General features: G+C 40.2%; 1 protein-coding gene across 1 annotated transcript in view; it reads left to right on the forward strand.

Moving 5' to 3' along the window:
• Positions 1 to 22,659, forward strand: part of NF1 (neurofibromin 1) — a gene marked incomplete at both ends in the record, with an annotated part of 286,281 nt that overhangs the window by 224,787 nt on the left and 38,835 nt on the right. Inside the window, 11 exon segments of the mRNA XM_080712594.1 lie at positions 6,894 to 7,326; positions 7,941 to 8,281; positions 12,294 to 12,496; positions 14,886 to 15,079; positions 16,453 to 16,593; positions 16,743 to 17,022; positions 17,694 to 17,908; positions 18,400 to 18,461; positions 18,608 to 18,722; positions 19,242 to 19,343; positions 22,114 to 22,254. Coding sequence (XP_080568720.1) covers positions 6,894 to 7,326; positions 7,941 to 8,281; positions 12,294 to 12,496; positions 14,886 to 15,079; positions 16,453 to 16,593; positions 16,743 to 17,022; positions 17,694 to 17,908; positions 18,400 to 18,461; positions 18,608 to 18,722; positions 19,242 to 19,343; positions 22,114 to 22,254 — 2,227 coding nt within the window.

A 22,659-nucleotide genomic window follows, 5' to 3' on the forward strand; every position in this document is an offset into this window, starting at 1 on the left:
AATGCAAGCGAATTTTTTGGGGGAGGGAGAGCAGAAAAGTTTGGTAGAAACCAAAAGAAAATGGACTTCAAATAGGAGCTCAGTGTTCCTTTTTCCGTTGTGGGTGTCTATCTTGATACGTAGGATAAAGTAGTACTAAGGACTCTAGTCCCAGTATTTGTGAAAGCAGTTTTGTGATGGTGGCTCTCTATTTTCACCTGCATTTCTGCTAACTTACTGGGGCTTCCTAAAAGCAAGGGCATGCATGTTTTCTCAGCCTAAAAATCTGGCATTATCAGCCAGGCGTAGTGGTGCACGCTTGTGATCCCTTACTTGGGAGGCTGAGACAGAAGGATCACAGGTGCGAGACCAGCCTTAGCCACTTAGTGAGGCTTTCCTCAACTTAGCGAGACCCTGTCACAAAATAAAGAATAAAAAATCAGTCTGGGGCTGTAGCTTGGAGGTAAAATGCCCCTGGCTTCAGTCTCCAGCACCACCACCCCCCAGAAAAAATTAAAAAAAAAAACTTTATTAATTGTTCTAGGATCAAGATTACTCTTCTTTTTTAAACTGGGTCTCAATAGGTTGCTGAGAGTCTCACTAGAACCTCAAATGCACAACCCTCCTATCTCGGCCTCCCAAATACTGGGATTAGAGGCATGTGCTATTACACCTGACCAAGATCACTTTTTGAATTATGATCTTAATAGACAGTGGAAGATGCCATGCACTGACTTGTGTGTGTGCATCTGCACACATATGTGCATGTGTGTGTTACTGGAAATTGAACCCAGGGACATTCTGCTTCTGAGTTACACTTCCATCCCTCTTCATCTTTCATTTTGAATCTGGGCTTTGCTAAGTTACTTCGCACTGGCCTGGACCCTGCAATCCTCCCACCTCAGCTTCCCAAGTACTGGGACTACAGGCATGTACCACCACGCCCAGCACTCTTTTTTCTTTTCTTTTCTTTTTTTTTTCCCTAATATTGTTCGGCTTCGGTTTTTAAGTGGAATGATGTTAGTCCTTGGAGACTTTACAATTCTTTCACGGAAGAGAGTTAGCAAGTAATTTCCACCTTTTTACACTAAGTTAGACTTCAGACTTAGATGCTAAAATGATTTAAAGGGGGTTTTTCTTGTCGAATTAGCTTGTTAGCAGTGCCGTATACATCATAGCATTCATACGCATTTGGGCATTGCGTACCACGGGACAGATAATAGGCCCGCTGTTGATTGTCCTCAGCCAGATGCACTGCCATGCCCAAATAAACAAACTGATGACAAAGTGAGACTTTCTTCTGCCCTTACCAATGCCTGAGGATCAAGGATATTTCTGCATCTCTGATTTGTGCTGAGGCGAGGTTGTGTTATCAAAAGGTTTTTTCTAATCTCTAGCCATTCTCAACCAACTTTATGCCTAAGCATTAATAATGAGAAATCATTTTTTAAGTTTTTAAAATAACCAATAATCCTTTGCAAATCACTTGTGGAAGCCAGACTTAGATCTTTCTTAATCCTAAATAGAATTCCATGTTAACAGTCGTTCAATTTCTAACTTGTACATTTACATAATTTTACATAACAGACCAGAAAAAATACCTTCTCAACCACTTATGATTCTATTTTGTTAGTGAGATTCTTCCGTACTCTTTCAAAGCACTTCCTCAAATACTCAGTCGAACAAAGTTGTAAGTTAAAAGTCATTAAAGCCACATACATGACCTACCTTACAAAGTGCTTGGTCAAAATCTGATTATAATGTGATTTTAATAAATCACTTCTTGTCTTCTTATTTAAAGTAGAAAAGAATTGACGACTGCGAGACTTAGAGTACATCTGCAGTAAAGAAGGACATGTACAGCTAGCTTTCCACTTTTAAAACCAAACCACAGATGACACATTTCCTTTCCGCTGCAACCGAAGCACATGTCACAGGAGAAAAAGCCCTCCAATTTGTCTAGCTGCCGCTGGCATGACAGGAGGCTTTGTGGAGCCTGGCCCCGCCCCGGGGAGGAGGCCTTTCCACTTCATGCCTCTGACCTTTTGCTCATTACAGTCGCTATCTGCATTTGAGTGATTTGTATTATTCAGTAGCAATTATGACACTTTAATGTAGCATCAAAATCTTCTCTAAATTTTTTATTTGTTAATGTAGATTTGAAAACATGAGTTTAGCGTTCTTGGGGGATTTGTCAGATAATAAAAATGATACAAATATCTGACATTTCAAATGGAAACTTCAACAGTGATTTGAGAAAATGTCTAGTAAACTTAGACTATAGAGCAGAAAATGCTTTTGTGTGATATAGGATTCTCCCCCCCCCCCAATGTCCTGTCGTTACCTCAGTCTAACACGTCTAAAGTGGCCCTTATTTCTCCTTAGGTGGCTGCCCCTCGTGGTCTCCTTGTTTGTCTTACGGTAGTAGCCTTCTTTGTCCTCTCACGGCGTGGTCTACAGCAGGTGCTTTTCATTGCTTTCCAGTCTTGATTAGACTGGATCATGTTCCTGGGTTGATTTTCTCCTTCCTATTTTTATTGTTATCGTAGTGTTTTAGGTCATTTCCAGACTACCGCAGTATCCTCTTTGCTAGTCCCAACTCTTTTATAACTATTTATTGCTCCTCTGAATAAACCCTCTGATATTTTCAACAATGATATTTGTGCACACAAAGATCAGATAAAAAAGTTGTTTAAAAACAAGAGACACTAACATACGAAAATAAAAACTACACTCAGATTTCACTTTACTCCAGTTAGAATGGCAACTACCAAGAATACAGACAATAACAGAGCCTAACAGAGCGGCGTGGTGACGCACGCTTATAATCCCAGTACTTGGGAGGCTGAGACAGGAGGATCTCAGATTTGCCGACAGCCTCAGCTACTTAGCGAGGCCCTCTGTAACTTAGTGAGACCCTGTTTCAAAAATAAAAAGACTACAAAATAGGGCTGGGGGTGTAGCTTGGAGGTGCAGTGCCCCTGGGTTCTGTTCCCAGGAACACAAAATAACAAAAACAACAACAGATATTAATGGGGATATGGGGGAAAGCAGCTCTGATGTACTGTTGGTGGGATTGTAAACAAGTATTATAGAAATCAGTTTGAAGGTTTCTCAAAAGACTAGAAATGGAACTATCATATAACCCATCTATACGACTCTTTGGCATCTTTGTAAAGAACTGAAGTCAGAATACAAAGGTAAGCAGAGTGGTGCACGCTCGTAATCCCCGGACTGGGGAGGCTGAGACAAGAGGATCACAGGTGAGCGGACAGCCTCAGCAAGTAGTGAGACTCTCATCCACCTAACGAGACCCTGTTTCAAAATAAAAATTGAAAAATGAGGCTGGGTTAAAGTATCAGATTATTATTACAGTAAAAATGTGTAAGTTGCCACAAAATCTGTACTTTTTAGATACGGAATAAAATGTAATTGCAAAAGATAAATAAAAATGAGGCTGGGGGTGGTGTAGCCCCGAGTTCAATCCTCAGTACCAAGAAAGAAAGAAAGAAAGAAAGAAAGAAAGAAAGAAAGAAAGAAAGAAAGAAAGAAAGAATGCTATAGTGATACAAGCAAACCCATGTTTATAGCAGCATGATTTTCAGTAGCCAAATTTTGGAACCAACTCAGCTGTCCATTTATAGATGAATGAATAAATAAAATGGGATATGTACACACAATGGGATTTTGTTGAGCCATAAAAAAGAATAAAATGATGTCATTTGCAGGAAAATGGATGGAACTGGATAATGTTAAGTGAAATCAGTCCCAGAAAGTCATGGGTGGTATGTTTTCTCTCATATGTGGAAGCTAAAGAGAAAATAAGAAACATAAAGGTCTTTAAATAATACAAATACAAGCCAGGTGTGGAGGCTGAGACAGGAGGATGGCGCAGGTTCAAAGCCAGCCTCAGCTACTTAGTGAGGCTCTCAGCAACTTAGTGAGACCCTGTTACCAAATAAAGTATAAAAAGGTCTGGGAGTATAGCCCGGAGGTAGAAGGTCCCTGGGTTCCATCTCCAATACCAACAAAATAATAATAATAATAATAATAATAATAATAATAATAATACAATGATCTGTAGAGTAGTTGAAGGGGGTTAGGAGTGAGAATTAGGGAGGGGAAAATGGAGGAGAACTAGAGAAGGAGACAGTTTACATAATACTATGGCAATTTGTGAAGGTATTCACAATACTCTTAGCCCCTTAGTTGAATATTTATGGTCCCTTAATAATTGGCTTTTATTTTATTTTATTTTGTGGGTCTGAGGATGGAACCCAGAGGCATTTGACCTCCGAGCTACACCCCCTGTCCAGTGTTTTATTCTTTATTTTGAAACAGGGTCTCACTTAGTTGCAGAGGGCCTCGCTAAGTAGCTGAGGCTGTCCGCGAACCGCGATCCTCCAGTCTCAGCCTCCCAAATGCTGGGATTACAAGCGTGTGCCACCATGCCCAGCGATAATTTGGCTTTTATTTATTGAGCTGTATCTCTCAAAACTTCACCACATTAATACTCCATTCCAATTAAACTAGATATATTTGCAACACACTGAGTTGCCTGCTTTTTTCCGCTTTTCCTCTCTGTGAGGCCTGTGTGATCACTCCTCTTGTGAGTTCTAAATTCTTAGCTGAGTCTCCTGCATCTTCTCTGCAGCTCTTCCGTAATGCACAGTCGGTATTCGTCTCTCTTAAACTCAGCAGCAGTATTTTTCTCTTGTCGTTCCTTTGAATAAGTGATTATGTACTATATTATATAGGTTGAATGTACCGTATCCCCTGTTCAAAATGCTTGGGGTCAGAAGTGTTTTGGATTCAAGTAGTTTTTATTTTTTAAATAATTAATACACATAATGAGATTTCTGGGGGATGAGGACTAAGTCCAAGCACAGAATTTATATTCATATATGTATATACCTTATGTACATTCCCCAAAGTATTTTATGCTTCTTTTTTTCTTTTTGGTACTGGAGGTAGAACCCAGAGGCTTTCTACCTCCGCGCTATACTCCCAGACCTATTTTCTATTTTATTTGGAAACAAGGTCTCACTGAGTTTCAAAGGGCTTCACTAAGTAGCTGAGGCTGGCTTCGAACCTGTGCGATCCTCCTGTCTCAGCCTCCCAAGTGCAGGGATTACAAGTGTGCGCCACCACGCCCGGCTATGCATTATTTTTAATGTGCATGTGGCTTAACTGTGACCTATCACAATGAGGTCAGGTGTAAACTTTCCACTTGTAGAGTCAGGTTGGTGCTCAAAAAGCTTCAGATTTTGGAACATTTTGAATTTCAGGTTTTTGAAGTCAGGATGATCAATCTGAATCTTTTATTTTGAAAAAGTTTGTTTTAAAATCAATTAACTTGTCATCTTTCTTTCCTCTCAATAAGATTAAAAACTCTGAGAAGATACTGGTCTTAACTACACACTACTGTCACCAAAGTTATTACGTATAGAAAATAGTAGGCCTGAGTTAATGTAGGTCGTTTGGATTTGAAATTCTAGTGTCATGTTCTCCACGGCTTTCTCACCACGGAACTCATACTGATTAGTGTTCTCTGCATTTTAAACAACTTAATATGGTATAATAAAAAATGGCATCTATTGGCTTACACAGTTAAATACTCCAGGGATAAATTTGATTTCAGGAGAGACTTTAGGACTCAAATGATATGGCCAAGGCCCCAGTTTCTTTATTTCTTAGTTCTTACTCTTCAGGGTTTTTTGAAGGGGGGTACTGGAGATTAAACTCAGGGGCATTCTACCTCCCAGCTACACATCCTGCCCTATTTTATCTTTATTTTGAAACAATCTCTCCCTAGGTTGCTACATTGTTGAGGCTGTCCTGAACTAGGATCTTCCTCTTTCAGCCTCTGAAGCGCTGAGATTACAGACTGCGCCACCACACCGGGCTCTCTTCAGTTTTTAAGCAGGCTTTTCCTCCATGTCCCTGCTGTGGGCTAGCATTTCCCAGGACTGTGTGTTTTCTTGCTTATAAAGATCAGAAAGAGGAAAGTCTCAATCTCAGCAATCAGAGCTACCCCCTCAGTCACGCCTCTGGCCAGCATCCTGGTTTGAGCCTTGTGTTTGTTGCTGGGCTAGTCTGCGGTCATGTGGGATGAATGTATTGGTTGGAGCTTAGTGTATTCCTTGCAGAGACCCACACTGTTAGCCTGGGAAGTCAGGTGGGCCCAGAGACACCAACCAGTACCCACTGTGCCCTTGATTGGTGGGCAGACTTACTATTGATGTCCCAAAGTTTTAAGTTGGAGATTTTTATCTTTCCTTTTACTATACCCTTATTTCTCAGTGTCTGAAGAAAACCCGTGTCCTTCCTCCACCCCCTAAATGCAGGGGCACTTGACCTCCAAGCCACACCCCAAGACCAATATTATTTTTTATTTTGAAACAAGGGCTCACTAAATTGCTGAGAGTGATCTTGAATCTGCAACCTTCCTGTCTCAGCCTCCCAAGTAATAGGATTACAGGCATGTGCCATTGTGCCCGACTTCCTTTTCTTCTCATCCTCCTCCTCTTTCTCCTCTTATTTTTATTTTTGTTTTTTATGGCACTGGGGATTGAACCCAGGGGCATTCTACCTCAGAGCTATACCCCCAACCCTGGTTGTTGATTTTTAAATAGCATCTCATTAAGTTGCTGACAGCCTCACTGAGTTGCTGAAGCTGGCTTCAAACCTGCAGTGCTCCTGTCCCAGCCTCCAAGTACTGGGGTACAGGTGTGTGTCCCCACACCCAGCAGGAAAGCTGACTTAAAACAGAATTCAGGATGTGAATATCTATTGCCGTCTTTTCTAAAAATCTAACCACAAAGTAAAAAAGTGATATAAAGAAAAAACACAGTATGTGTACATTTATTCAGACTCTGTTCATAATCTATGTCTTCTTTTGTCGTCTTGCTTAGGTTTAAAACTGGTCAAATCAATGGTGACTTACTGATCTACCATGTCCTACTGACTCTAAAGCCATATTATGCAAAGCCATATGAAATTGTAGTGGACCTTACCCACACTGGGCCTAGCAACCGCTTTAAAACGGACTTCCTCTCCAAATGGTTCGTGGTGTTTCCTGGCTTTGCCTATGACAATGTCTCTGCCGTCTATATCTATAACTGCAACTCCTGGGTCAGAGAATACACCAAGTATCACGAGCGGCTGCTGACTGGCCTCAAAGGCAGCAAAAGGCTCATTTTCATAGACTGTCCCGGGAAGCTGGCTGAGCACATCGAACACGAGCAGCAGAAACTGCCCGCGGCCACGCTGGCCCTGGAAGAGGACCTGAAGGTGTTCCACAATGCTCTCAAGCTCGCGCACAAAGACACCAAAGTCTCTATCAAGGTAAGTTTTCCTGTGTGTCTCTGAAGGACTCGCTGCCTTTCTTGGCTAGCCAGTCTACATCCTGGCCTCCCACGTGTCCTCATAGTCGTACGGCATACGCTAAGTCAGTCCAGATGTGGAGAGCCCAGGATTCTCTCTCGCTGAAGTCCCCGCGGAGATCCAAGAGCTGTACACTCAACCCAGGTTGGGACAGGGGCAGAAGAAGGCTGGGGAGAGAGGGTGCTTGGCTCTCTCTACATCAGAGTGTAGGAATGCGTGCAGACTGGAAGCTACCTACTGAGGTTTTTCCTGATTAGGACACAGTTTTTGCAGAGTGTAGAACACAAACCTTTAGGATGAAATCAGTGCTTATCTTTAGGATTCTTGACCTATTTTAAAAGCAAAATTTAGTTTTTTCTAACGTTTTTAGTTTTTGGTTTTTTTGGGGTTTTTTTGGTCAGCATTGATCACTATAATTAATGGAGCCATTTGAATACATAGTGGTAGAAATGCCTCCTTAAATGGCAAACCCAGCACGTGGCTAGAGGCGGGCTGGCTGGTTTGGGAGTCCCTGTGAATTTTACGTAATGGGATTGAATTCTTCTTTACTCCATTTCCTCCACGCCGCTCTCCAGGTCGGTTCTACTGCTGTTCAAGTAACGTCAGCAGAGAGAACAAAAGTCCTAGGGCAGTCAGTCTTTCTCAATGACATCTATTATGCCTCGGAAATTGAAGAGATCTGCCTTGTGGATGAGAACCAGTTCACCTTAACCATTGCCAACCAGGGCACGCCGCTCACCTTCATGCACCAGGAGTGTGACGCCATCGTCCAGTCCATCATTCACATCCGGACCCGCTGGGAGCTGTCGCAGCCTGACTCCATCCCCCAGCATACCAAGATACGGCCAAAAGATGTCCCTGGGACACTGCTCAATATTGCATTACTTAATTTAGGCAGCTCAGACCCTAGCTTACGGTAGGCTCTTTTCCTTCTTTTTTTAAATTTACTTCATCTTGAGGCATGCTGTGTTGGTTAACCAGTGTGACCTCATCAAGTTGTGTGGTATTCACATGAACTGTGGAATTCTGGACAGGGTGATTCACTCTAAATCAGTATGTGTTCTTTATCCAGGACACTTTCATCCAAAACAGACAACATAGCAATTTTGTTTTTTAAGAAAATGTCCTTTTTTGCCGGGAGTGGTGGCGCACGCTTGTAATCTCAGCGCTTGGGAGGCTGAGACAGGAGGATCGCACAGGTTCAAAGCCAGCCTCAGATACTTAGTGAGGCTCTCAGCAACTTAGTGAGACCCTGTTTCCAAATAAAATATAAAAAAGGTTTGGGAGTATAGCCCGGAGCTAGAAAGCCCCGGGGTTCCACCCCCAGTACCACCAAAAAAAAAAAAAAAAGAAAAAAATGTCCTTTTTTTAAAAGTCCACTTCTAAATTAACTTTCTTCTCTTCTGAGTCTTCTAAGAAGTTTTCTCATGTTTGAAAGTATATCACTATTAAATTTCTTAATAGTCAAATCAGGTTATTAGCCGGGTGTGGTGGCACTCATTTATAATCCCAGTAAGTGGGAGGCTGAGATGGGAGTGTGGCAGGTTCATGGCCAGCCTCAGCTACTTATGGGGCCCTCTGCAACTTAGACCTTGTTTTAAAATAACAAAAATTGGGGTGGGGAGTGAAGTTCAGAGATACAGTTCTCCTGGTTCAATCCCCAGTACAACAACAACAACAAAAACAGATTATCATTATTTGACAAAGGAAGGCCTAATGTTCAGTTACTCAGAGAAAGACATAATTGCATACTTTGGGCCTGTGTTACATTAGTAGGATTCTTAGAAGAAATCTTAAGCCAAGTATAAATGCCATCTGCACAGAGTATAACGTTCTGTTTAAGCTTAGTAGTTTGAACATGAGCATGCAAAGGCGTGGCCTATGTATAGCGTTAGTAGCTTTGCTTTAAACCTAGATCTGCTGCTTTCTAGCTGTGTAGACTTTGTGTAAGGGACTGGCTTTCTCTGGGCTCTAGTTACCGCATTTATAAAATTAAGGTAACATGTCTTTCTTATGTACCTACAGTAGTTTAATAAGCAGTCTGTGTGGTAGTATAGTATAGCACCTAGCAAATAGTTTGCACTTAGTAAGTAGTATTTTTCTCTTCTCCTCCTTTTCCTTCCCTGCCAAGGTCTTTTTATACCCATTGTCCCTTTTCCACCCTCCCGTTTTCATGTTAGGATAATTCTTTATCTTAGGTATCTTGAGACTGTCGGTATTTTTACTGATGGAAGTTGAACATTCTTAGTATGAAATCCAAAATCTGAAACGTTTTGAGTGTCATGTCCAATACTCATAACATTTCATTTTTTTTCATTTCATAATTTGGAGGATTTCAGAACTTCAAGAACTAGAGGTGCTTGTCTGGTTAAAGTCTCTGCAAATATTCCAAAAACTGAAACCTGAAACATTTCTTGTCCCAGGCACTTTAGACAAGAGATGTTTAACCTGTATAATCCACAGCTTCAGAAATTCTTCTCTCCTGAGCCCCGCGTGGTGGCACACGCTTGTAATCCCAGTGCTTGGGAAGCTAAGACAGGAGCATTGCAGGTTTGCGGCTAACCGTAGCTACTTAGCGAGGTCCTCCACAACGTAGTGAAACCCTGTTTTCAAATAAAGAATAAAAAACAGAGCTGGCGGTTTAGCTTGGAGGTAGAATGTCCTGGGCTCCAACTCCAGTACCACACACAGAACAACTCTTTCCTCAGTTATAGCATAGTCCAGGCTGTAGTAGGCCTTTTATAATTCCAGATCTACTTTTATTTAAGAAATATACATGATTTCTCTGCCTGGATTGGACTAAGAGTGTCCATGAGCTCCTGAAATTACACAAATTTTATGTATGCTGAACTTGCATAATTTTAGCAGAATCTGTCACACTTACCCCCAGAGAAAGGAACCCAATTCTATATAGCTGTTATAGAAGTAAAAGCTAATATCAGAATGGTATGACTTAGCTGGGAGAGGCGGCACATGTTCGTTATCCCAGTACTTGGGAGGCTGAGACAGGAGAATCACAAGTCCAAAGCCAGCCTCTTAAATTATATACATATAATTTAAAAGCTGTAAGTTTTATAGGCTAGGCGTGGTGGCGCACACTTGTAATCCCAGCATTCGGGAGGCTGAGTCAGGAGGATCGTGGTGAGGCCCTTTGCAACTCAGCAAGACCCTGTTTCAAAATAAGGAATAGCCGGGCATGGTGGCACATGTTTGTAATCCCCTCACTTGGGAGGCGGAGACAGGAGGTGATGCAGGTTCGAAGCCAGCCTCATTGGCTTAAGAGACCCTGTTTCCAAATATATACATATATAAAATAGGTTTGGGAAGCTGGACGTGGTGGTGCATGCTTGTAATCCCAGCATTAGGGAGGCGGAGACTGGAGGATCATAGTTCTCGGACAGCCTCAGCTACCTAGTGAGTCCCTCCCCAACTCAGTGAGACCCAATTTCAAAATAAAGAATAAAAAGTAGGGCAGGAGGTATAGCTCAGAGATCAAATGCCCCTGGATTCCATCCCCAGACCCCCCCCCCAAAAAAAAAAAGTCTGGGAGTGTAGCCCGGAGGTAGAAGGGTTTACAGGAATCCCAGTACCACAAAGGAAGGAAGGAAGGAAGGAAGGAAGGAAGGAAGGAAGGAAGGAAGGAAAGAAGGAAGGAAGGAAGGAAGGGGAAGGGAAGGAAAGAAAGAAGGAAAGAGAAAGAAAGAAAGTTAGGGCTGGGGGTGTAGCTCAGAGGTAGAATGGCCCTGTGTTCCATCCTCAGTACTACAAAAAAAAAAAAAAAAAAAAAAAAACCAGTTTTCAAGCTTACTAAAAGGTATAAAAACTTAGAAACAACAGTAAGATACTCATTTTAGGAAAATGGAATTATAGGCCTGCCTTTAATTTCTAATTCAGAATTCTTTTTGAAGAATGCTAACAGCTTTTTAACACTATTAGCTTAAATGATACTACCTTCTTTTCTAGTAAAATAAAGCAAGGTTGCCAACAGAGAGAGAGAGAGAGAGAGAGAGAGAGAGAGAGAGAGAGAGAGAGAGAGAGAGAAACTTCTGCTTTTTGCGGAAGCCTGTCATCCCCAAGAACAAACCTTTTAGGCAAACTTAAAATTCTATGGCTTTTTCCCCCCCTGTATGGTTGTTGCATTACTATATCAGCACGATAAAAATTCAGAAGTGAAGAAAAGCCAAAATTTACTGAGCAGTTGAGCTATATTTTTTTTCTTTTGTTACATTGAGGAGAAAAATTAGATTTTTAAAATTTAGTCTGATTTTTTTAAGCAGTCTCTCAAATTGTTTATATATTTTTCAACATTTATATGTGAACTTCTAATGGCACCTGGATATTACAGGGTTTGTTTCATTGGCAATGTATGATGAAATCAGAGAAGAAAAAACGGGGATTTAATTGTAGTTAATTTTGGTTTTTACCTCTAGTTTGTAGTGTACCTTGTAGGCCACCCAGGAAGAAATTCAGTAGCTGCTGACTTTAAAGAACCTAACATTCCGACGTGATGAGAGGCCGCATCGTTTTCTCCGATTTTAACTGGATCTAGCAGAGAAGAAACCACAGTTTGAGTTTTGGCTCCACTAAAAACATGACATGCTTTCTTCTGGCTTTTTTCTGTTGATCCAACTTAGGACCATGAGCCTCTTGTGTTTTCTGTCCCAGTGAACTGTCTGTGGGGAGGCCTGCCCCCACTTCCCTCGGCAGCCTCATAGTGCTTTTCTGGCTATGTCAAGAATTTCTCATTAAAAAATTTTTCTAAATGATCAAGAAGTATTTGGGTTTGCCATAGCATCTTTAATTTATCATAAAATTTAAAAGTAGTTGATCATGTTTTGTATTAGAATCACAAGTGTGCATTATGAAAGAGTTTTGAAATGATAAGGAAAAGTAAATTTTAAAACAACTTCATTTGTGTTTTCTCCTAGGTCAGCTGCCTATAATCTTCTGTGTGCCTTAACTTGTACCTTTAATTTAAAAATCGAGGGCCAGTTACTAGAGACATCAGGTTTATGTATCCCAGCCAACAACACCCTCTTTATTGTCTCTATTAGTAAGACACTGGCAGCCAATGAGCCACACCTCACGTTAGAATTTTTGGAAGAATGTATTTCTGGATTTAGCAAATCTAGTAAGTAATGATAACTTTCTTTAATACTAACAATGATTTTTTTAAAAATCAAAGAAAACCCTTTTGTTTCAGAATTTACCAGTGAAGTCTTTCACTTACTATATTTTCACTTCAGATTTTTTTATTGGTGGTACCTTGTAACTAAAAGAACTCTGAAGGAATTTCCTGTTTAGGAAACATTACAAAATCTACCAAAATTCTGGCAACGCAAGCTTGGTGGCAAGATTTTGGTATCTTACATGTCTCTAAGCCACTTAAAAGTACTTTCTTTACTGTTTCAGTTTAATGAGCATCCACATTTCTCTTCTTAGCAGTTAATTGCACTTAAGAAAGTTTGTCTCTTTGATTTTAGGCTAAATATGATTTTATTGAAATATGTGGTTCATGAACAGTGTGGTGACGCATGATACAGGGCCCAGAATGAGTACTCGCATGCTGTAAGAAGTCTCATGACTTTAACATCTGCTCTTTATCTGCCCATCTTCATAACTCATGCTAGTGTCAATGATGGTCTTCTCCCAGCTTTTAGCTCTTGCCATTTTCCTCTCTCTCCTCCCACCCCCATAATATATACATTTTTTTCTTGTGCTCAAACACGTCTTGATTTGGAGGAGGGGGTATTAGATAAGCTTTATTGAAAGCTTTAATAGTACATCAAGACTAGGTCATTATGTATATTATTTTTCAAGTAGGAGATATAGTAATATAACCTTGATAAGAAAATGTGAGCCAGGCGTGGTGGCGCACGCTTATAATCACAGCATTCGGGAGGCTGAGACCTGGAGGATCGTGGTTCGCGCACAGCCTCAGCTACTTAGTGAGGCCCTCTGCAACTCGGTGAGACCCGGTTTCAAAATAAAGAATAAAAAAATAGGGCAGGGGGTGTAGCTCAGTGATCGAACGCCCCTGAGTTCCATCCCCAGACCCACACACACACACACACACACAAAAAAAAAAAAAATGTGGATGGTTGACAAAGGAGAAAACGTATAAAGCTTTACTGATAAGTATTAGTATGAAATAAGATTTGTGTGAATAGACAGGCGTACTGTGTGCTTGAATGAGCAGTTCTTCCTAGGTGTTCATAAATTTAATGTAGTCTCATCAGTATAGCCACGGAGTTTGAGGAGAATAGAGATCAAACTTAAAATGATTTTAAGAAAATACTGGAAGGAAATAAAACAGACTTGATACTACAGATGTCTCGGTACTTTATTAGTAGTACAATAACTAAAACTTGGGTGTCCAAGAATCAGCAATTTTTTATCTTCCTGGTCTGAGGTTTTTTTCAAAATAAGCTTAAAAACATTTTTGGAAGCCAAATGTGGTGCACACCTGTAATCCTGGTACTCGAGAGGCTAAAACAGGAGGATTGCAGGTTTGAGGCAACCTCAGCAGCTTAGGTAGGTCCTTCTCTTAGTGAGACCTTGTTCTAAAATAAAAAAATAAATAAATAAAACCAGTCTGCAGGTATAGCTTGGAGGTAGAATGCTCCTGGGTTCAAATCCTCAGTAATGGCTGGGCATGGTGGCACACGCTTGTAATCCCAGCATTCGGGAGGCTGAGACCAGAGGATCGTGGTTCGCAGACAGCCTCAGCTACTTAGCAAGGCCCTCTGCAACTCAGTGAGACTCTGTTTCAAAATAAAGAAGAAAAAATAGGGCAGGGGGTGTAGCTTAGAGGTAGAAGGCCTCTGGGTTCCATCCCCAGACCCACAAAAAAAATAAAACTTTAAAAGAAACTTTTAAAAAATCAAATCCTCAGTACCACATACACACCAAAAAAAAAAAAAAATGTTTCTGGAAAATTTTAAAATATGAATACATAATCTCAGTATAATATTTAACAAAAATACTTAGGGTATACTGCATATATAAGAATAATCCTGTTCAAGGATGTATGTGTATATACATATGTATACATATATATATATACAGGATTACACACACACACCTCTACAAAGATCTGAAAGCATGAGGAGATGAAGTGATATGTTAATACCACTTATATGGTATTAACTGGTAATTAATATGTTAATACCCGCTTCATTCTAAATGCTTTCCTTTTATCAAACCTACTATGGTTATCACATATTTCTTTCATAATGAGAATACAACTAAATATATTTTTAGCTAGAAGAGAAATTAAAAGGAAGAAAAACAAGATTATGTTTCAAAACTTGGTCTACTGATTTTTTAAAATTACTTTTATCAAGGTTTATTCTCGTTTTGCACCTCTTATCTTCAAAAATATCTTTGCCAAATATTTTTTCTCCAGACCCAATTGTAAGTAATGGTCTTTACTGCCCCATTGCATTCTTTTGTATTGAAATGATTGTTTATGTCATTCTCATTGACCATCTATACTAACAGTGCGTTTTCTCCATTAGGTATTGAACTGAAACACCTTTGTTTGGAATATATGACCCCGTGGCTGTCAAATCTAGTCCGCTTTTGCAAGCATAATGATGATGCGAAGCGACAAAGAGTTACCGCTATTCTTGACAAGCTGATAACAATGACCATAAATGAGAAACAGATGTACCCGTCTATTCAGGCAAAAATATGGGGGAGCCTTGGGCAGGTATTGAGTTTAATCAAATATTTATCTAGTAGCTCCTTGACGCAGATGTTTATCTGGTGCCCACTTGGTGCAAATCACCATGCGAGGCATCAGGGATATCGCTATGTAACACATGTTCCCTCTTTCAAAAGCATCCAGGCACCCACCCAAATCTTAATCTGGTTTGAAATTGTAAATGCCCAATACTTGTTTTGGAGCCAGAGGAAAAGTTATTTCAGCGCTCTTCCATAAATACATTCAGTTATCTATAGAAAAAGACTTCATTTCTATCCTTGGTCTTATATATGATGTCATTTTTAGTAAATAGTGCTTTTAGATGTATTCTGGTTCTTCCTATAGATGTCATTGTTTCTTTATGGTATTATTTGGGGCATCTTTTCGCATATAGTTCTAATATAAGAATGCCACTACTAAAATAAGGAGATAGCCAAGTGTGGTGGCCCATGCTCGTAATCCCAGTGGAGGCTGAGACAAGAGGATCACAGGCTCACGGCCAGCCTCAGCTGCTTAGTGAGGCCCTCCACAACTTAGTGAGACCTGTTTCAAAATAAAGAATAAAATGGGCTGGGGATGTAGCTCAGCAGCAGAATGCCCCTGGGTTCAATTCCCAGTACCACACACACACACAAAAAAAGGATATAATATGCTTAGTTTCTGTGATAAAAATTATATACATTATTTTTTCAAAGTAATCACTTAAGGAAGCAGTATCCTTACCCAAACATTGCTATGAATCCCCTAAATAATTTTAAATGACCTTGAAACCAGTTTTTAAAATTTTTATTTTGTATTATTTTTATTTTTTGTGGTACTGGGGATGAAACCTAGGGGCAGTCTACCTCCAAGCTACACCCCAAACCTATTTTATTCTTTAATTTGAAATAGAGCCTCACTAAGCCGTGGAGGGCTTCACAAATTGCATGCTGGCCACAAACCTGTGATCCTCTTTTCTCATCCTCCCAAGTACTAGGATTACAAGCATGCATCGCCACGCCCACTGGAGCCAGTTTTATAACCCTAGAAAATTTCTCAGTACCTAATATCATTTTCTGTATTTTAAAATAGTTAAGTTGGCCGGGTGTGGTGGCGCATGCTTGTAATCCCAGTGCTTGGGAGACTGAGACAGGAGGATCGCACAGGTTCAAAGCCAGCCTCAGCTACTTAGTGAGGCCTTCCGCAACTTAGCCGTTTCAAAATAAAGAATAAAAAATAGGGCTGGGGAGGTAGCTAGGAGATAGAAAGTCCCTGGGTTCAGTCCCCAGTACTGAAAATATATGTATGTATGTATGTATGTATGTGTGTGTGTATTAATTAAATTAAAAGTTAAGCTGGCACTGTGATTGAAACATAAGTTATTTCCCCTCTTTCATCAGATTACAGATCTGCTTGACGTCGTGCTAGACAGTTTCATCAAAACCAGCGCGACAGGTGGCTTGGGATCCATAAAAGCTGAGGTGATGGCAGATACGGCTGTAGCTCTAGCTTCTGGAAATGTGAAATTAGTTTCGAGCAAGGTAATCACTTTTTTACTTTTTTTTTCTTTGCCTCCGGGACTGCGGCATAGCAGATCTGTTTGGACCATCAGGAGGACTTTAAGTTAAACTGGAGTCTTTTCTTGTATAACTTTTAGCCCTGAGTTTTAAAAATTTCTGTTTCTTTACAGGTTATTGGGAGGATGTGCAAAATAATTGACAAAACATGCTTATCTCCAACTCCAACCCTAGAGCAACATCTGATGTGGGACGATATTGCCATTTTAGCCCGCTACATGCTGATGCTGTCCTTCAATAACTCCCTGGACGTGGCAGCTCATCTCCCCTACCTCTTCCACGTTGTCACTTTCTTAGTAGCAACAGGTCCATTGTCCCTTAGAGCGTCCACACATGGCCTAGTCATCAATATCATTCACTCTCTGTGCACTTGCTCACAGCTTCATTTTAGCGGTAAGTTCCAGGAGACGCACTTGTGTTTCATCAGCTCCTTTCTCCACTCTACTTTACCTGGCTTCTATAGGTTGCTTTTTATTTGTGACAATAAATTCTCATTAGTAGCATCTTAACACCAAGGTGCTAATTTAAGTCTGTAGTAGTAACCTGAGATTGTACCAAAAAGAAAAAAGATAAACCAGATGTGATGGCACACACCTGTAATCCCAGTACTTGGGAGGCTGAGACAGGAGGAACACAGGTTCAAGACCAGCCTCAGCAGCCTAGAAAGACCCTGTTTCAAAATAAAAAACAAAAAGGACTGGAGGTGTAACTTGGAGATAAAATACCCCTCAGTTCCATCCCCAGTACCACATAAAGAAAGAAAAAAATGACTTTATTCCATATCTAACTACAGTAAAGGTTTCTGTACACATCTGTCATGCAGGCTCCACTGCTGTCAATGAGCTAATACTCAGTGTATGGTGGCAGTGTGTATTACTAGTACTGATCTGTGGCTAAATGGAGTTAAAACAGTAAGCATTAGTATATCTAGAAGTTTGAGTTAGGGAGCGTAGATGTATTCTTTTATGTGATATTCAAATTTTCTAAATTAAAAATAAAACATGGCCCTTTACAGTTAGAAAATTAAAATCTTCAAAGTTTTTGTTTGTTTTTTTCTTTTACAGAAGAAACCAAGCAAGTTTTGAGACTCAGTCTAACAGAGTTCTCATTACCCAAATTTTACTTGCTGTTTGGCATTAGCAAAGTTAAGTCAGCTGCTGTCATTGCCTTCCGTTCCAGTTACCGAGACAGGTCGTTCTCTCCTGGCTCCTATGAAAGGGAGACTTTTGCGTTGACATCCTTGGAAACAGTCACAGAAGCATTATTGGAAATCATGGAGGTATATAAGACAAAATTACTAGGAACTAAGTTAGAATCATTTTTTACTTAAAATTGCTTTTTAAAAATTAAATTAAGCCGGATGTGGTGGCGCACGCTTGTAATCCCAGCATTTGGGAGGCTGAGACCAGAGGCTCACGGTTTGCGGACAATCTCAGCTACTTAGTCAGGCCCTCTGCAACTTAGTGAGACCTTGACTCAAAATAAAGAATAAAAAATAGGGCAGGGGGTGTAGCTCGGAGGTCTATTGCCCCTGGGTTCCATCCCCAGACCCACAAAAAAATGTATATATATTAAGTTAAAAATTGTTTTAAGTATTAAAAGAAATACTAGTTTATTTTGCTTTTTCTCACTTAATGCTTAATAAAAACACTTCTATGGACTGTTATTGATAACATAAATACCATCTATTTCATTATAACGAACATTATTTAAATGTTTCCAAAAACATTTGTGTACACATATGTATTTAGAGTACCCTTTTTTTTCTAGGCATGTATGAGAGATATTCCAACATGCAAGTGGCTGGATCAGTGGACAGAACTAGCTCAAAGGTATGTTCCAAATTAATTATAAATTGTAAAAGTATGTGTATTGTGGGAAAGATAAATACTGTTGCATAATCAACATCTTATTTTGAGCATTTGGTTGTGTGTGAACACAAAGATTTTTATAAACTCTTTTGATCTTTTAATTGCAGATTTGCATTCCAATACAATCCATCCCTGCAACCAAGAGCTCTTGTGGTCTTTGGCTGTATTAGCAAACGTGTATCTCATGGGCAGATAAAGCAAATTATCCGTATTCTTAGCAAGGTACTTCTCTTTCCCTTCTCCCAGATATTTATGGTTCACATATCTTTCATTTTTTAAAAGACATTTAAATTTAACAAAACATCTTATATGTTACCTATTAAATCTTTTTAAAAGATGCTTTTTCATGTTCTTTATTGTAATTCTTTGAAGTAAAGAAGCCTCTGTCTTTAAAAGAAAGTAAGTACTTTTCCTCTTGTCAAACCTGTACTCTTAATATTTTTATCAGGTTTTCAAAGCATTTAACTATATGGTAAACCTTGGCCTTATATAATAAAATCATGTAATCAGATATTATTGTAATAATGCCTGACTTATTAGAATATGATACAATATAGAAATATTTAAAAAATAAGAAACCTAATGTGTATTGAGCTAGCTACCACAATCACCATTGTCCTAGGAATAATTCTAATACTTATCAAATAAGTTAATGTTCCTGAGCTGATTGTGATATTCAGCTCAGGAGTTTATATATTATTTCAATGAAAGTAAAATAAAGAATTCTGTTTTCCTTAAAAGGCACTTGAGAGTTGCTTAAAAGGACCTGATACCTACAACAGTCAAGTTTTGATAGAAGCTACAGTAATAGCCCTAACCAAATTACAGCCGCTTCTTAATAAGGTAATTATTGTGTAGAACATGAGTTTATTTATTTTGGGTATCGATAGTACATGTTCTTGTGAAGAGTTTAGAAAATAAGGTGGGTGAGGAATGGACATAAAGAAGAAGCTGAAGTTAAAGCAGAACTCTGTCACAAAGTCTACTTGAAGCAGTTACATTAGGAGAAGAATTAGTGTAGAGAATATGTCTTCAAGTACTTGTGATTTTTAATCTCATCAGTTACATGGGAAAGATAGGCGTATATTTTTAATTCTTTCGTTGACACTGATGATTGAGTATCGGCCGTGTGCCAGCATTTAGGTGCTAGAGATATGCATAGGACCAAACAAAACCAATAAAACGGCCCGGCCTGCCCCCATGAGGCTTACATTCTGGGTGGGCATGGGAGGTTGAAGACTCAATGGATAAAAAACAAAGTAAATAGAGTACACAGTGTGGTCATTGCTATGGAGAAATGTAAAGCCAGAACAAGTCTCTCTGATGTTTGGAGAGTTGGGTGTTGAGCTGGGGATATAATTTAGTGATAGAGCGCCTGCCTAGCATATGTAAGGTCCTGGGTTTAAGCACTACCAAAAAAAAAGTAAAATATATTTAAAAGGAACAAAGTTATTCAGCTATAGAATGGCCTGGGTTCATCTCAACTTTGTGAGCTCCGCTGGTGATTTAACATGATGTTTCCATACTGATAAAATGATTCAGTCCCAGCATTTGGGAGGCTGAGGCAGGAGGATCGCGGTTCTCAGATAGCCTCAGCTACTACTTAGTGAAGCCCGTTGCAACTCAGTGAGACCCTGTTTCAAAAAATAATTAAAAAAATAATAAGGCTTGGGGTGTAGCTTGAAGGTAGAATGCCCCTGGGTTCCATCCCCAGTACCACAAAATTAAATAAATAAGTAAATAAATAAACAAACAGAAACAGATAATGGCATGTTATTTACTTTCCAAGTCTAAAGCTATAAAATTCTTTGAATGTAATTCAAAGATCTGGCAGTCTCAAGAGAGATTAAAGAGAAGTAAATATTATGTTCCTGATAATGTTAAATGTTCTATAAACATCAGGTGTGGGGTGTGTGTGTGTGTGTGTGAGTGTGTGTGTGTGTGTGTGTGTGTGTGTGTGTGTGTGTGTGTTGTTGGGAATTGAACCCAGGGCCATTCTACCACTGAGCTATGTGTCTAGCCCTTTTTTTATTTTTATTTGAAACAGGTTAAGTTGCTAAGGGCCTCGCCATCTTGCTGAGACTGGCCTCTAATCTGTGATCCTTCTCTCTCAGATTCTCTAGTACTAGGATTACAGGCATGCATCACCACATCGGGCAACATCTTAATCTTAAATAATACACAGTGGTACATATAAGTAAAAATGAGACTTAGAAGGGCTTAGAGTCACATACCTAATAAAAGACAACCATGATCTTAATCCAAGATAAAGTCTATGTATTTTCTCATATATCAGTGCTAAGTAAGAATTATCAATGAAATGTATTTGTGTATGTGTGTAGTACTGGGACGGGGGACCCAGGGGCTTTCTACCTCCGGGCTATACTCCCAGACCTATTTTATATTTTATTTGGAAACAGGGTCTCACTAAGTTGCTGAGAGCCTCACTAAGTAGCTGAGGCTGGCTTCGAACCTGTGCGATCCTCCTGTCTCAGCCTCCCAAGCGCGGGGATTACAAGTGTGCGCCACCACGCCCAGCTATAATATGTATTTTTAATCGAAGCAGCAAGAGATTGCTAGCAAGAGTGACAGGAAGTTAAATGGGTAGTGTTTAAAGTTAGCAGTAGACAGAATCTGGTTTAGGTAGAAAGTGGTGAGCTGCTGGAGAACACTGGGACCACAGCGGGATGGGGAGGCCGTCCTAGTTGTTATGAGGAGACTTTCCAAGAGAGTGGTGAGAGGGGGAGTTGTGAAGATTAGACAGAACTAAGCTGACGTTCAACATTCTTAAGAAAGGAATTTGGAAATGTACCATTATCTAGCAGGCAAGAAAATAGAGCAAAAAGCCAAGCATGTTAACACACACCTGTAATCCCAGCACTTGGGAAGCCGAGACAGGTGGATCGCAGGTTCAAGGCCAGCCCCAGCAATTTAGCAAAACCCTGTCTCAATACAAAAAATAAAAAGGGCTGGAGGCATAGTTCCATGGTAGAAAGCCACTTGGTTACGCCAGGCGTGGTGGCACACGCTTGTAATCCCCACGCTAAATAGGTCTGGGAATGTAGCCTGGAGGTAGAACGGCTTCCAGGAACCCCAGTACCACTAAAAAAAAAAAAAAAAAAAAAAAAGAAAGCCACTTGGTTTAATTCCCAGTAGAATGCCCCTGGGTTTCATTCCCAGTACTGCAAAAAAAAAAAAAAAAAAAAAAAAAAAGCATCATTTAAGCCGGGTGTGGTGGCTCAAGCCTGTAATCCTTGTAATTGGGAGACGGAGATAGGAAGATTGCCATTTCATGGCCAGGCCAGCCTTAGTAACTTAGTGAGACCCTCTGCAATTTAGTGAGACTCTTGTTCAAAAAAAGAGGGAGGGGCTGGGGGTGTATCTCAGAGGTAGAATGCTCTTGGATTTATTCCTCAGAACACACACACACTCAACTAACAGTGCCGTATGCACGTGGAAAAGACAAGGAGCTTATCGTCTGCTCGCCTAAGCCAAGAGAGGAAACACGGGTAATTTAGTGAGGTAGCGTGCTCTGCTGTCTGCTGTAGTGAGCATGAGGGAGACTGCCTCGTGGTGACGTGACTGACACGTGATGACGTGTCTTCTCTGCCAGGACTCCCCGCTGCACAAAGCCCTCTTTTGGGTAGCTGTGGCAGTGCTTCAGCTGGATGAGGTCAACTTGTACTCAGCAGGCACCGCCCTTCTTGAACAAAATCTGCATACCTTAGATAGTCTCCGGATATTCAATGACAAGGTAAGCAAGCTTTCCTTTGGAATTCCTGCATTACTTATATTTAGTACTCCTTTTTATTTTATTCTTGTGCTTTATTTCAAATCAAAAGAGGTCCATGACAAATATTTATAGTGCAATTTATTTTGAGTATAGTTCCTTAAAAGCTCAGAAAAAATGCTGGGCATGGTGGCTAATGCTTGTAATCACAGTACTTGGGAGGCTGAGACAGGAGGATCTTGGTTCGCAGCCAGCCTCAGCTACTTAATGAAGCCCTTTGCAACTCAGTGAGACCCTGTTTCAAAATAAAAAATAGGGCTGGGGGTATAGCTCAGCCATCAAATGCCCCTGGGTTTAATCCCCAGTACGGAGGGGGGGGGGCTCAGAAAAAAAATAGCTTTGGGGTTTTGATGCACTACCTGGGGATTG

This window comes from Muscardinus avellanarius (assembly GCF_963383645.1).
Source record: "Muscardinus avellanarius genome assembly, chromosome: 16".
Lineage (NCBI taxonomy): Eukaryota > Metazoa > Chordata > Mammalia > Rodentia > Gliridae > Muscardinus > Muscardinus avellanarius.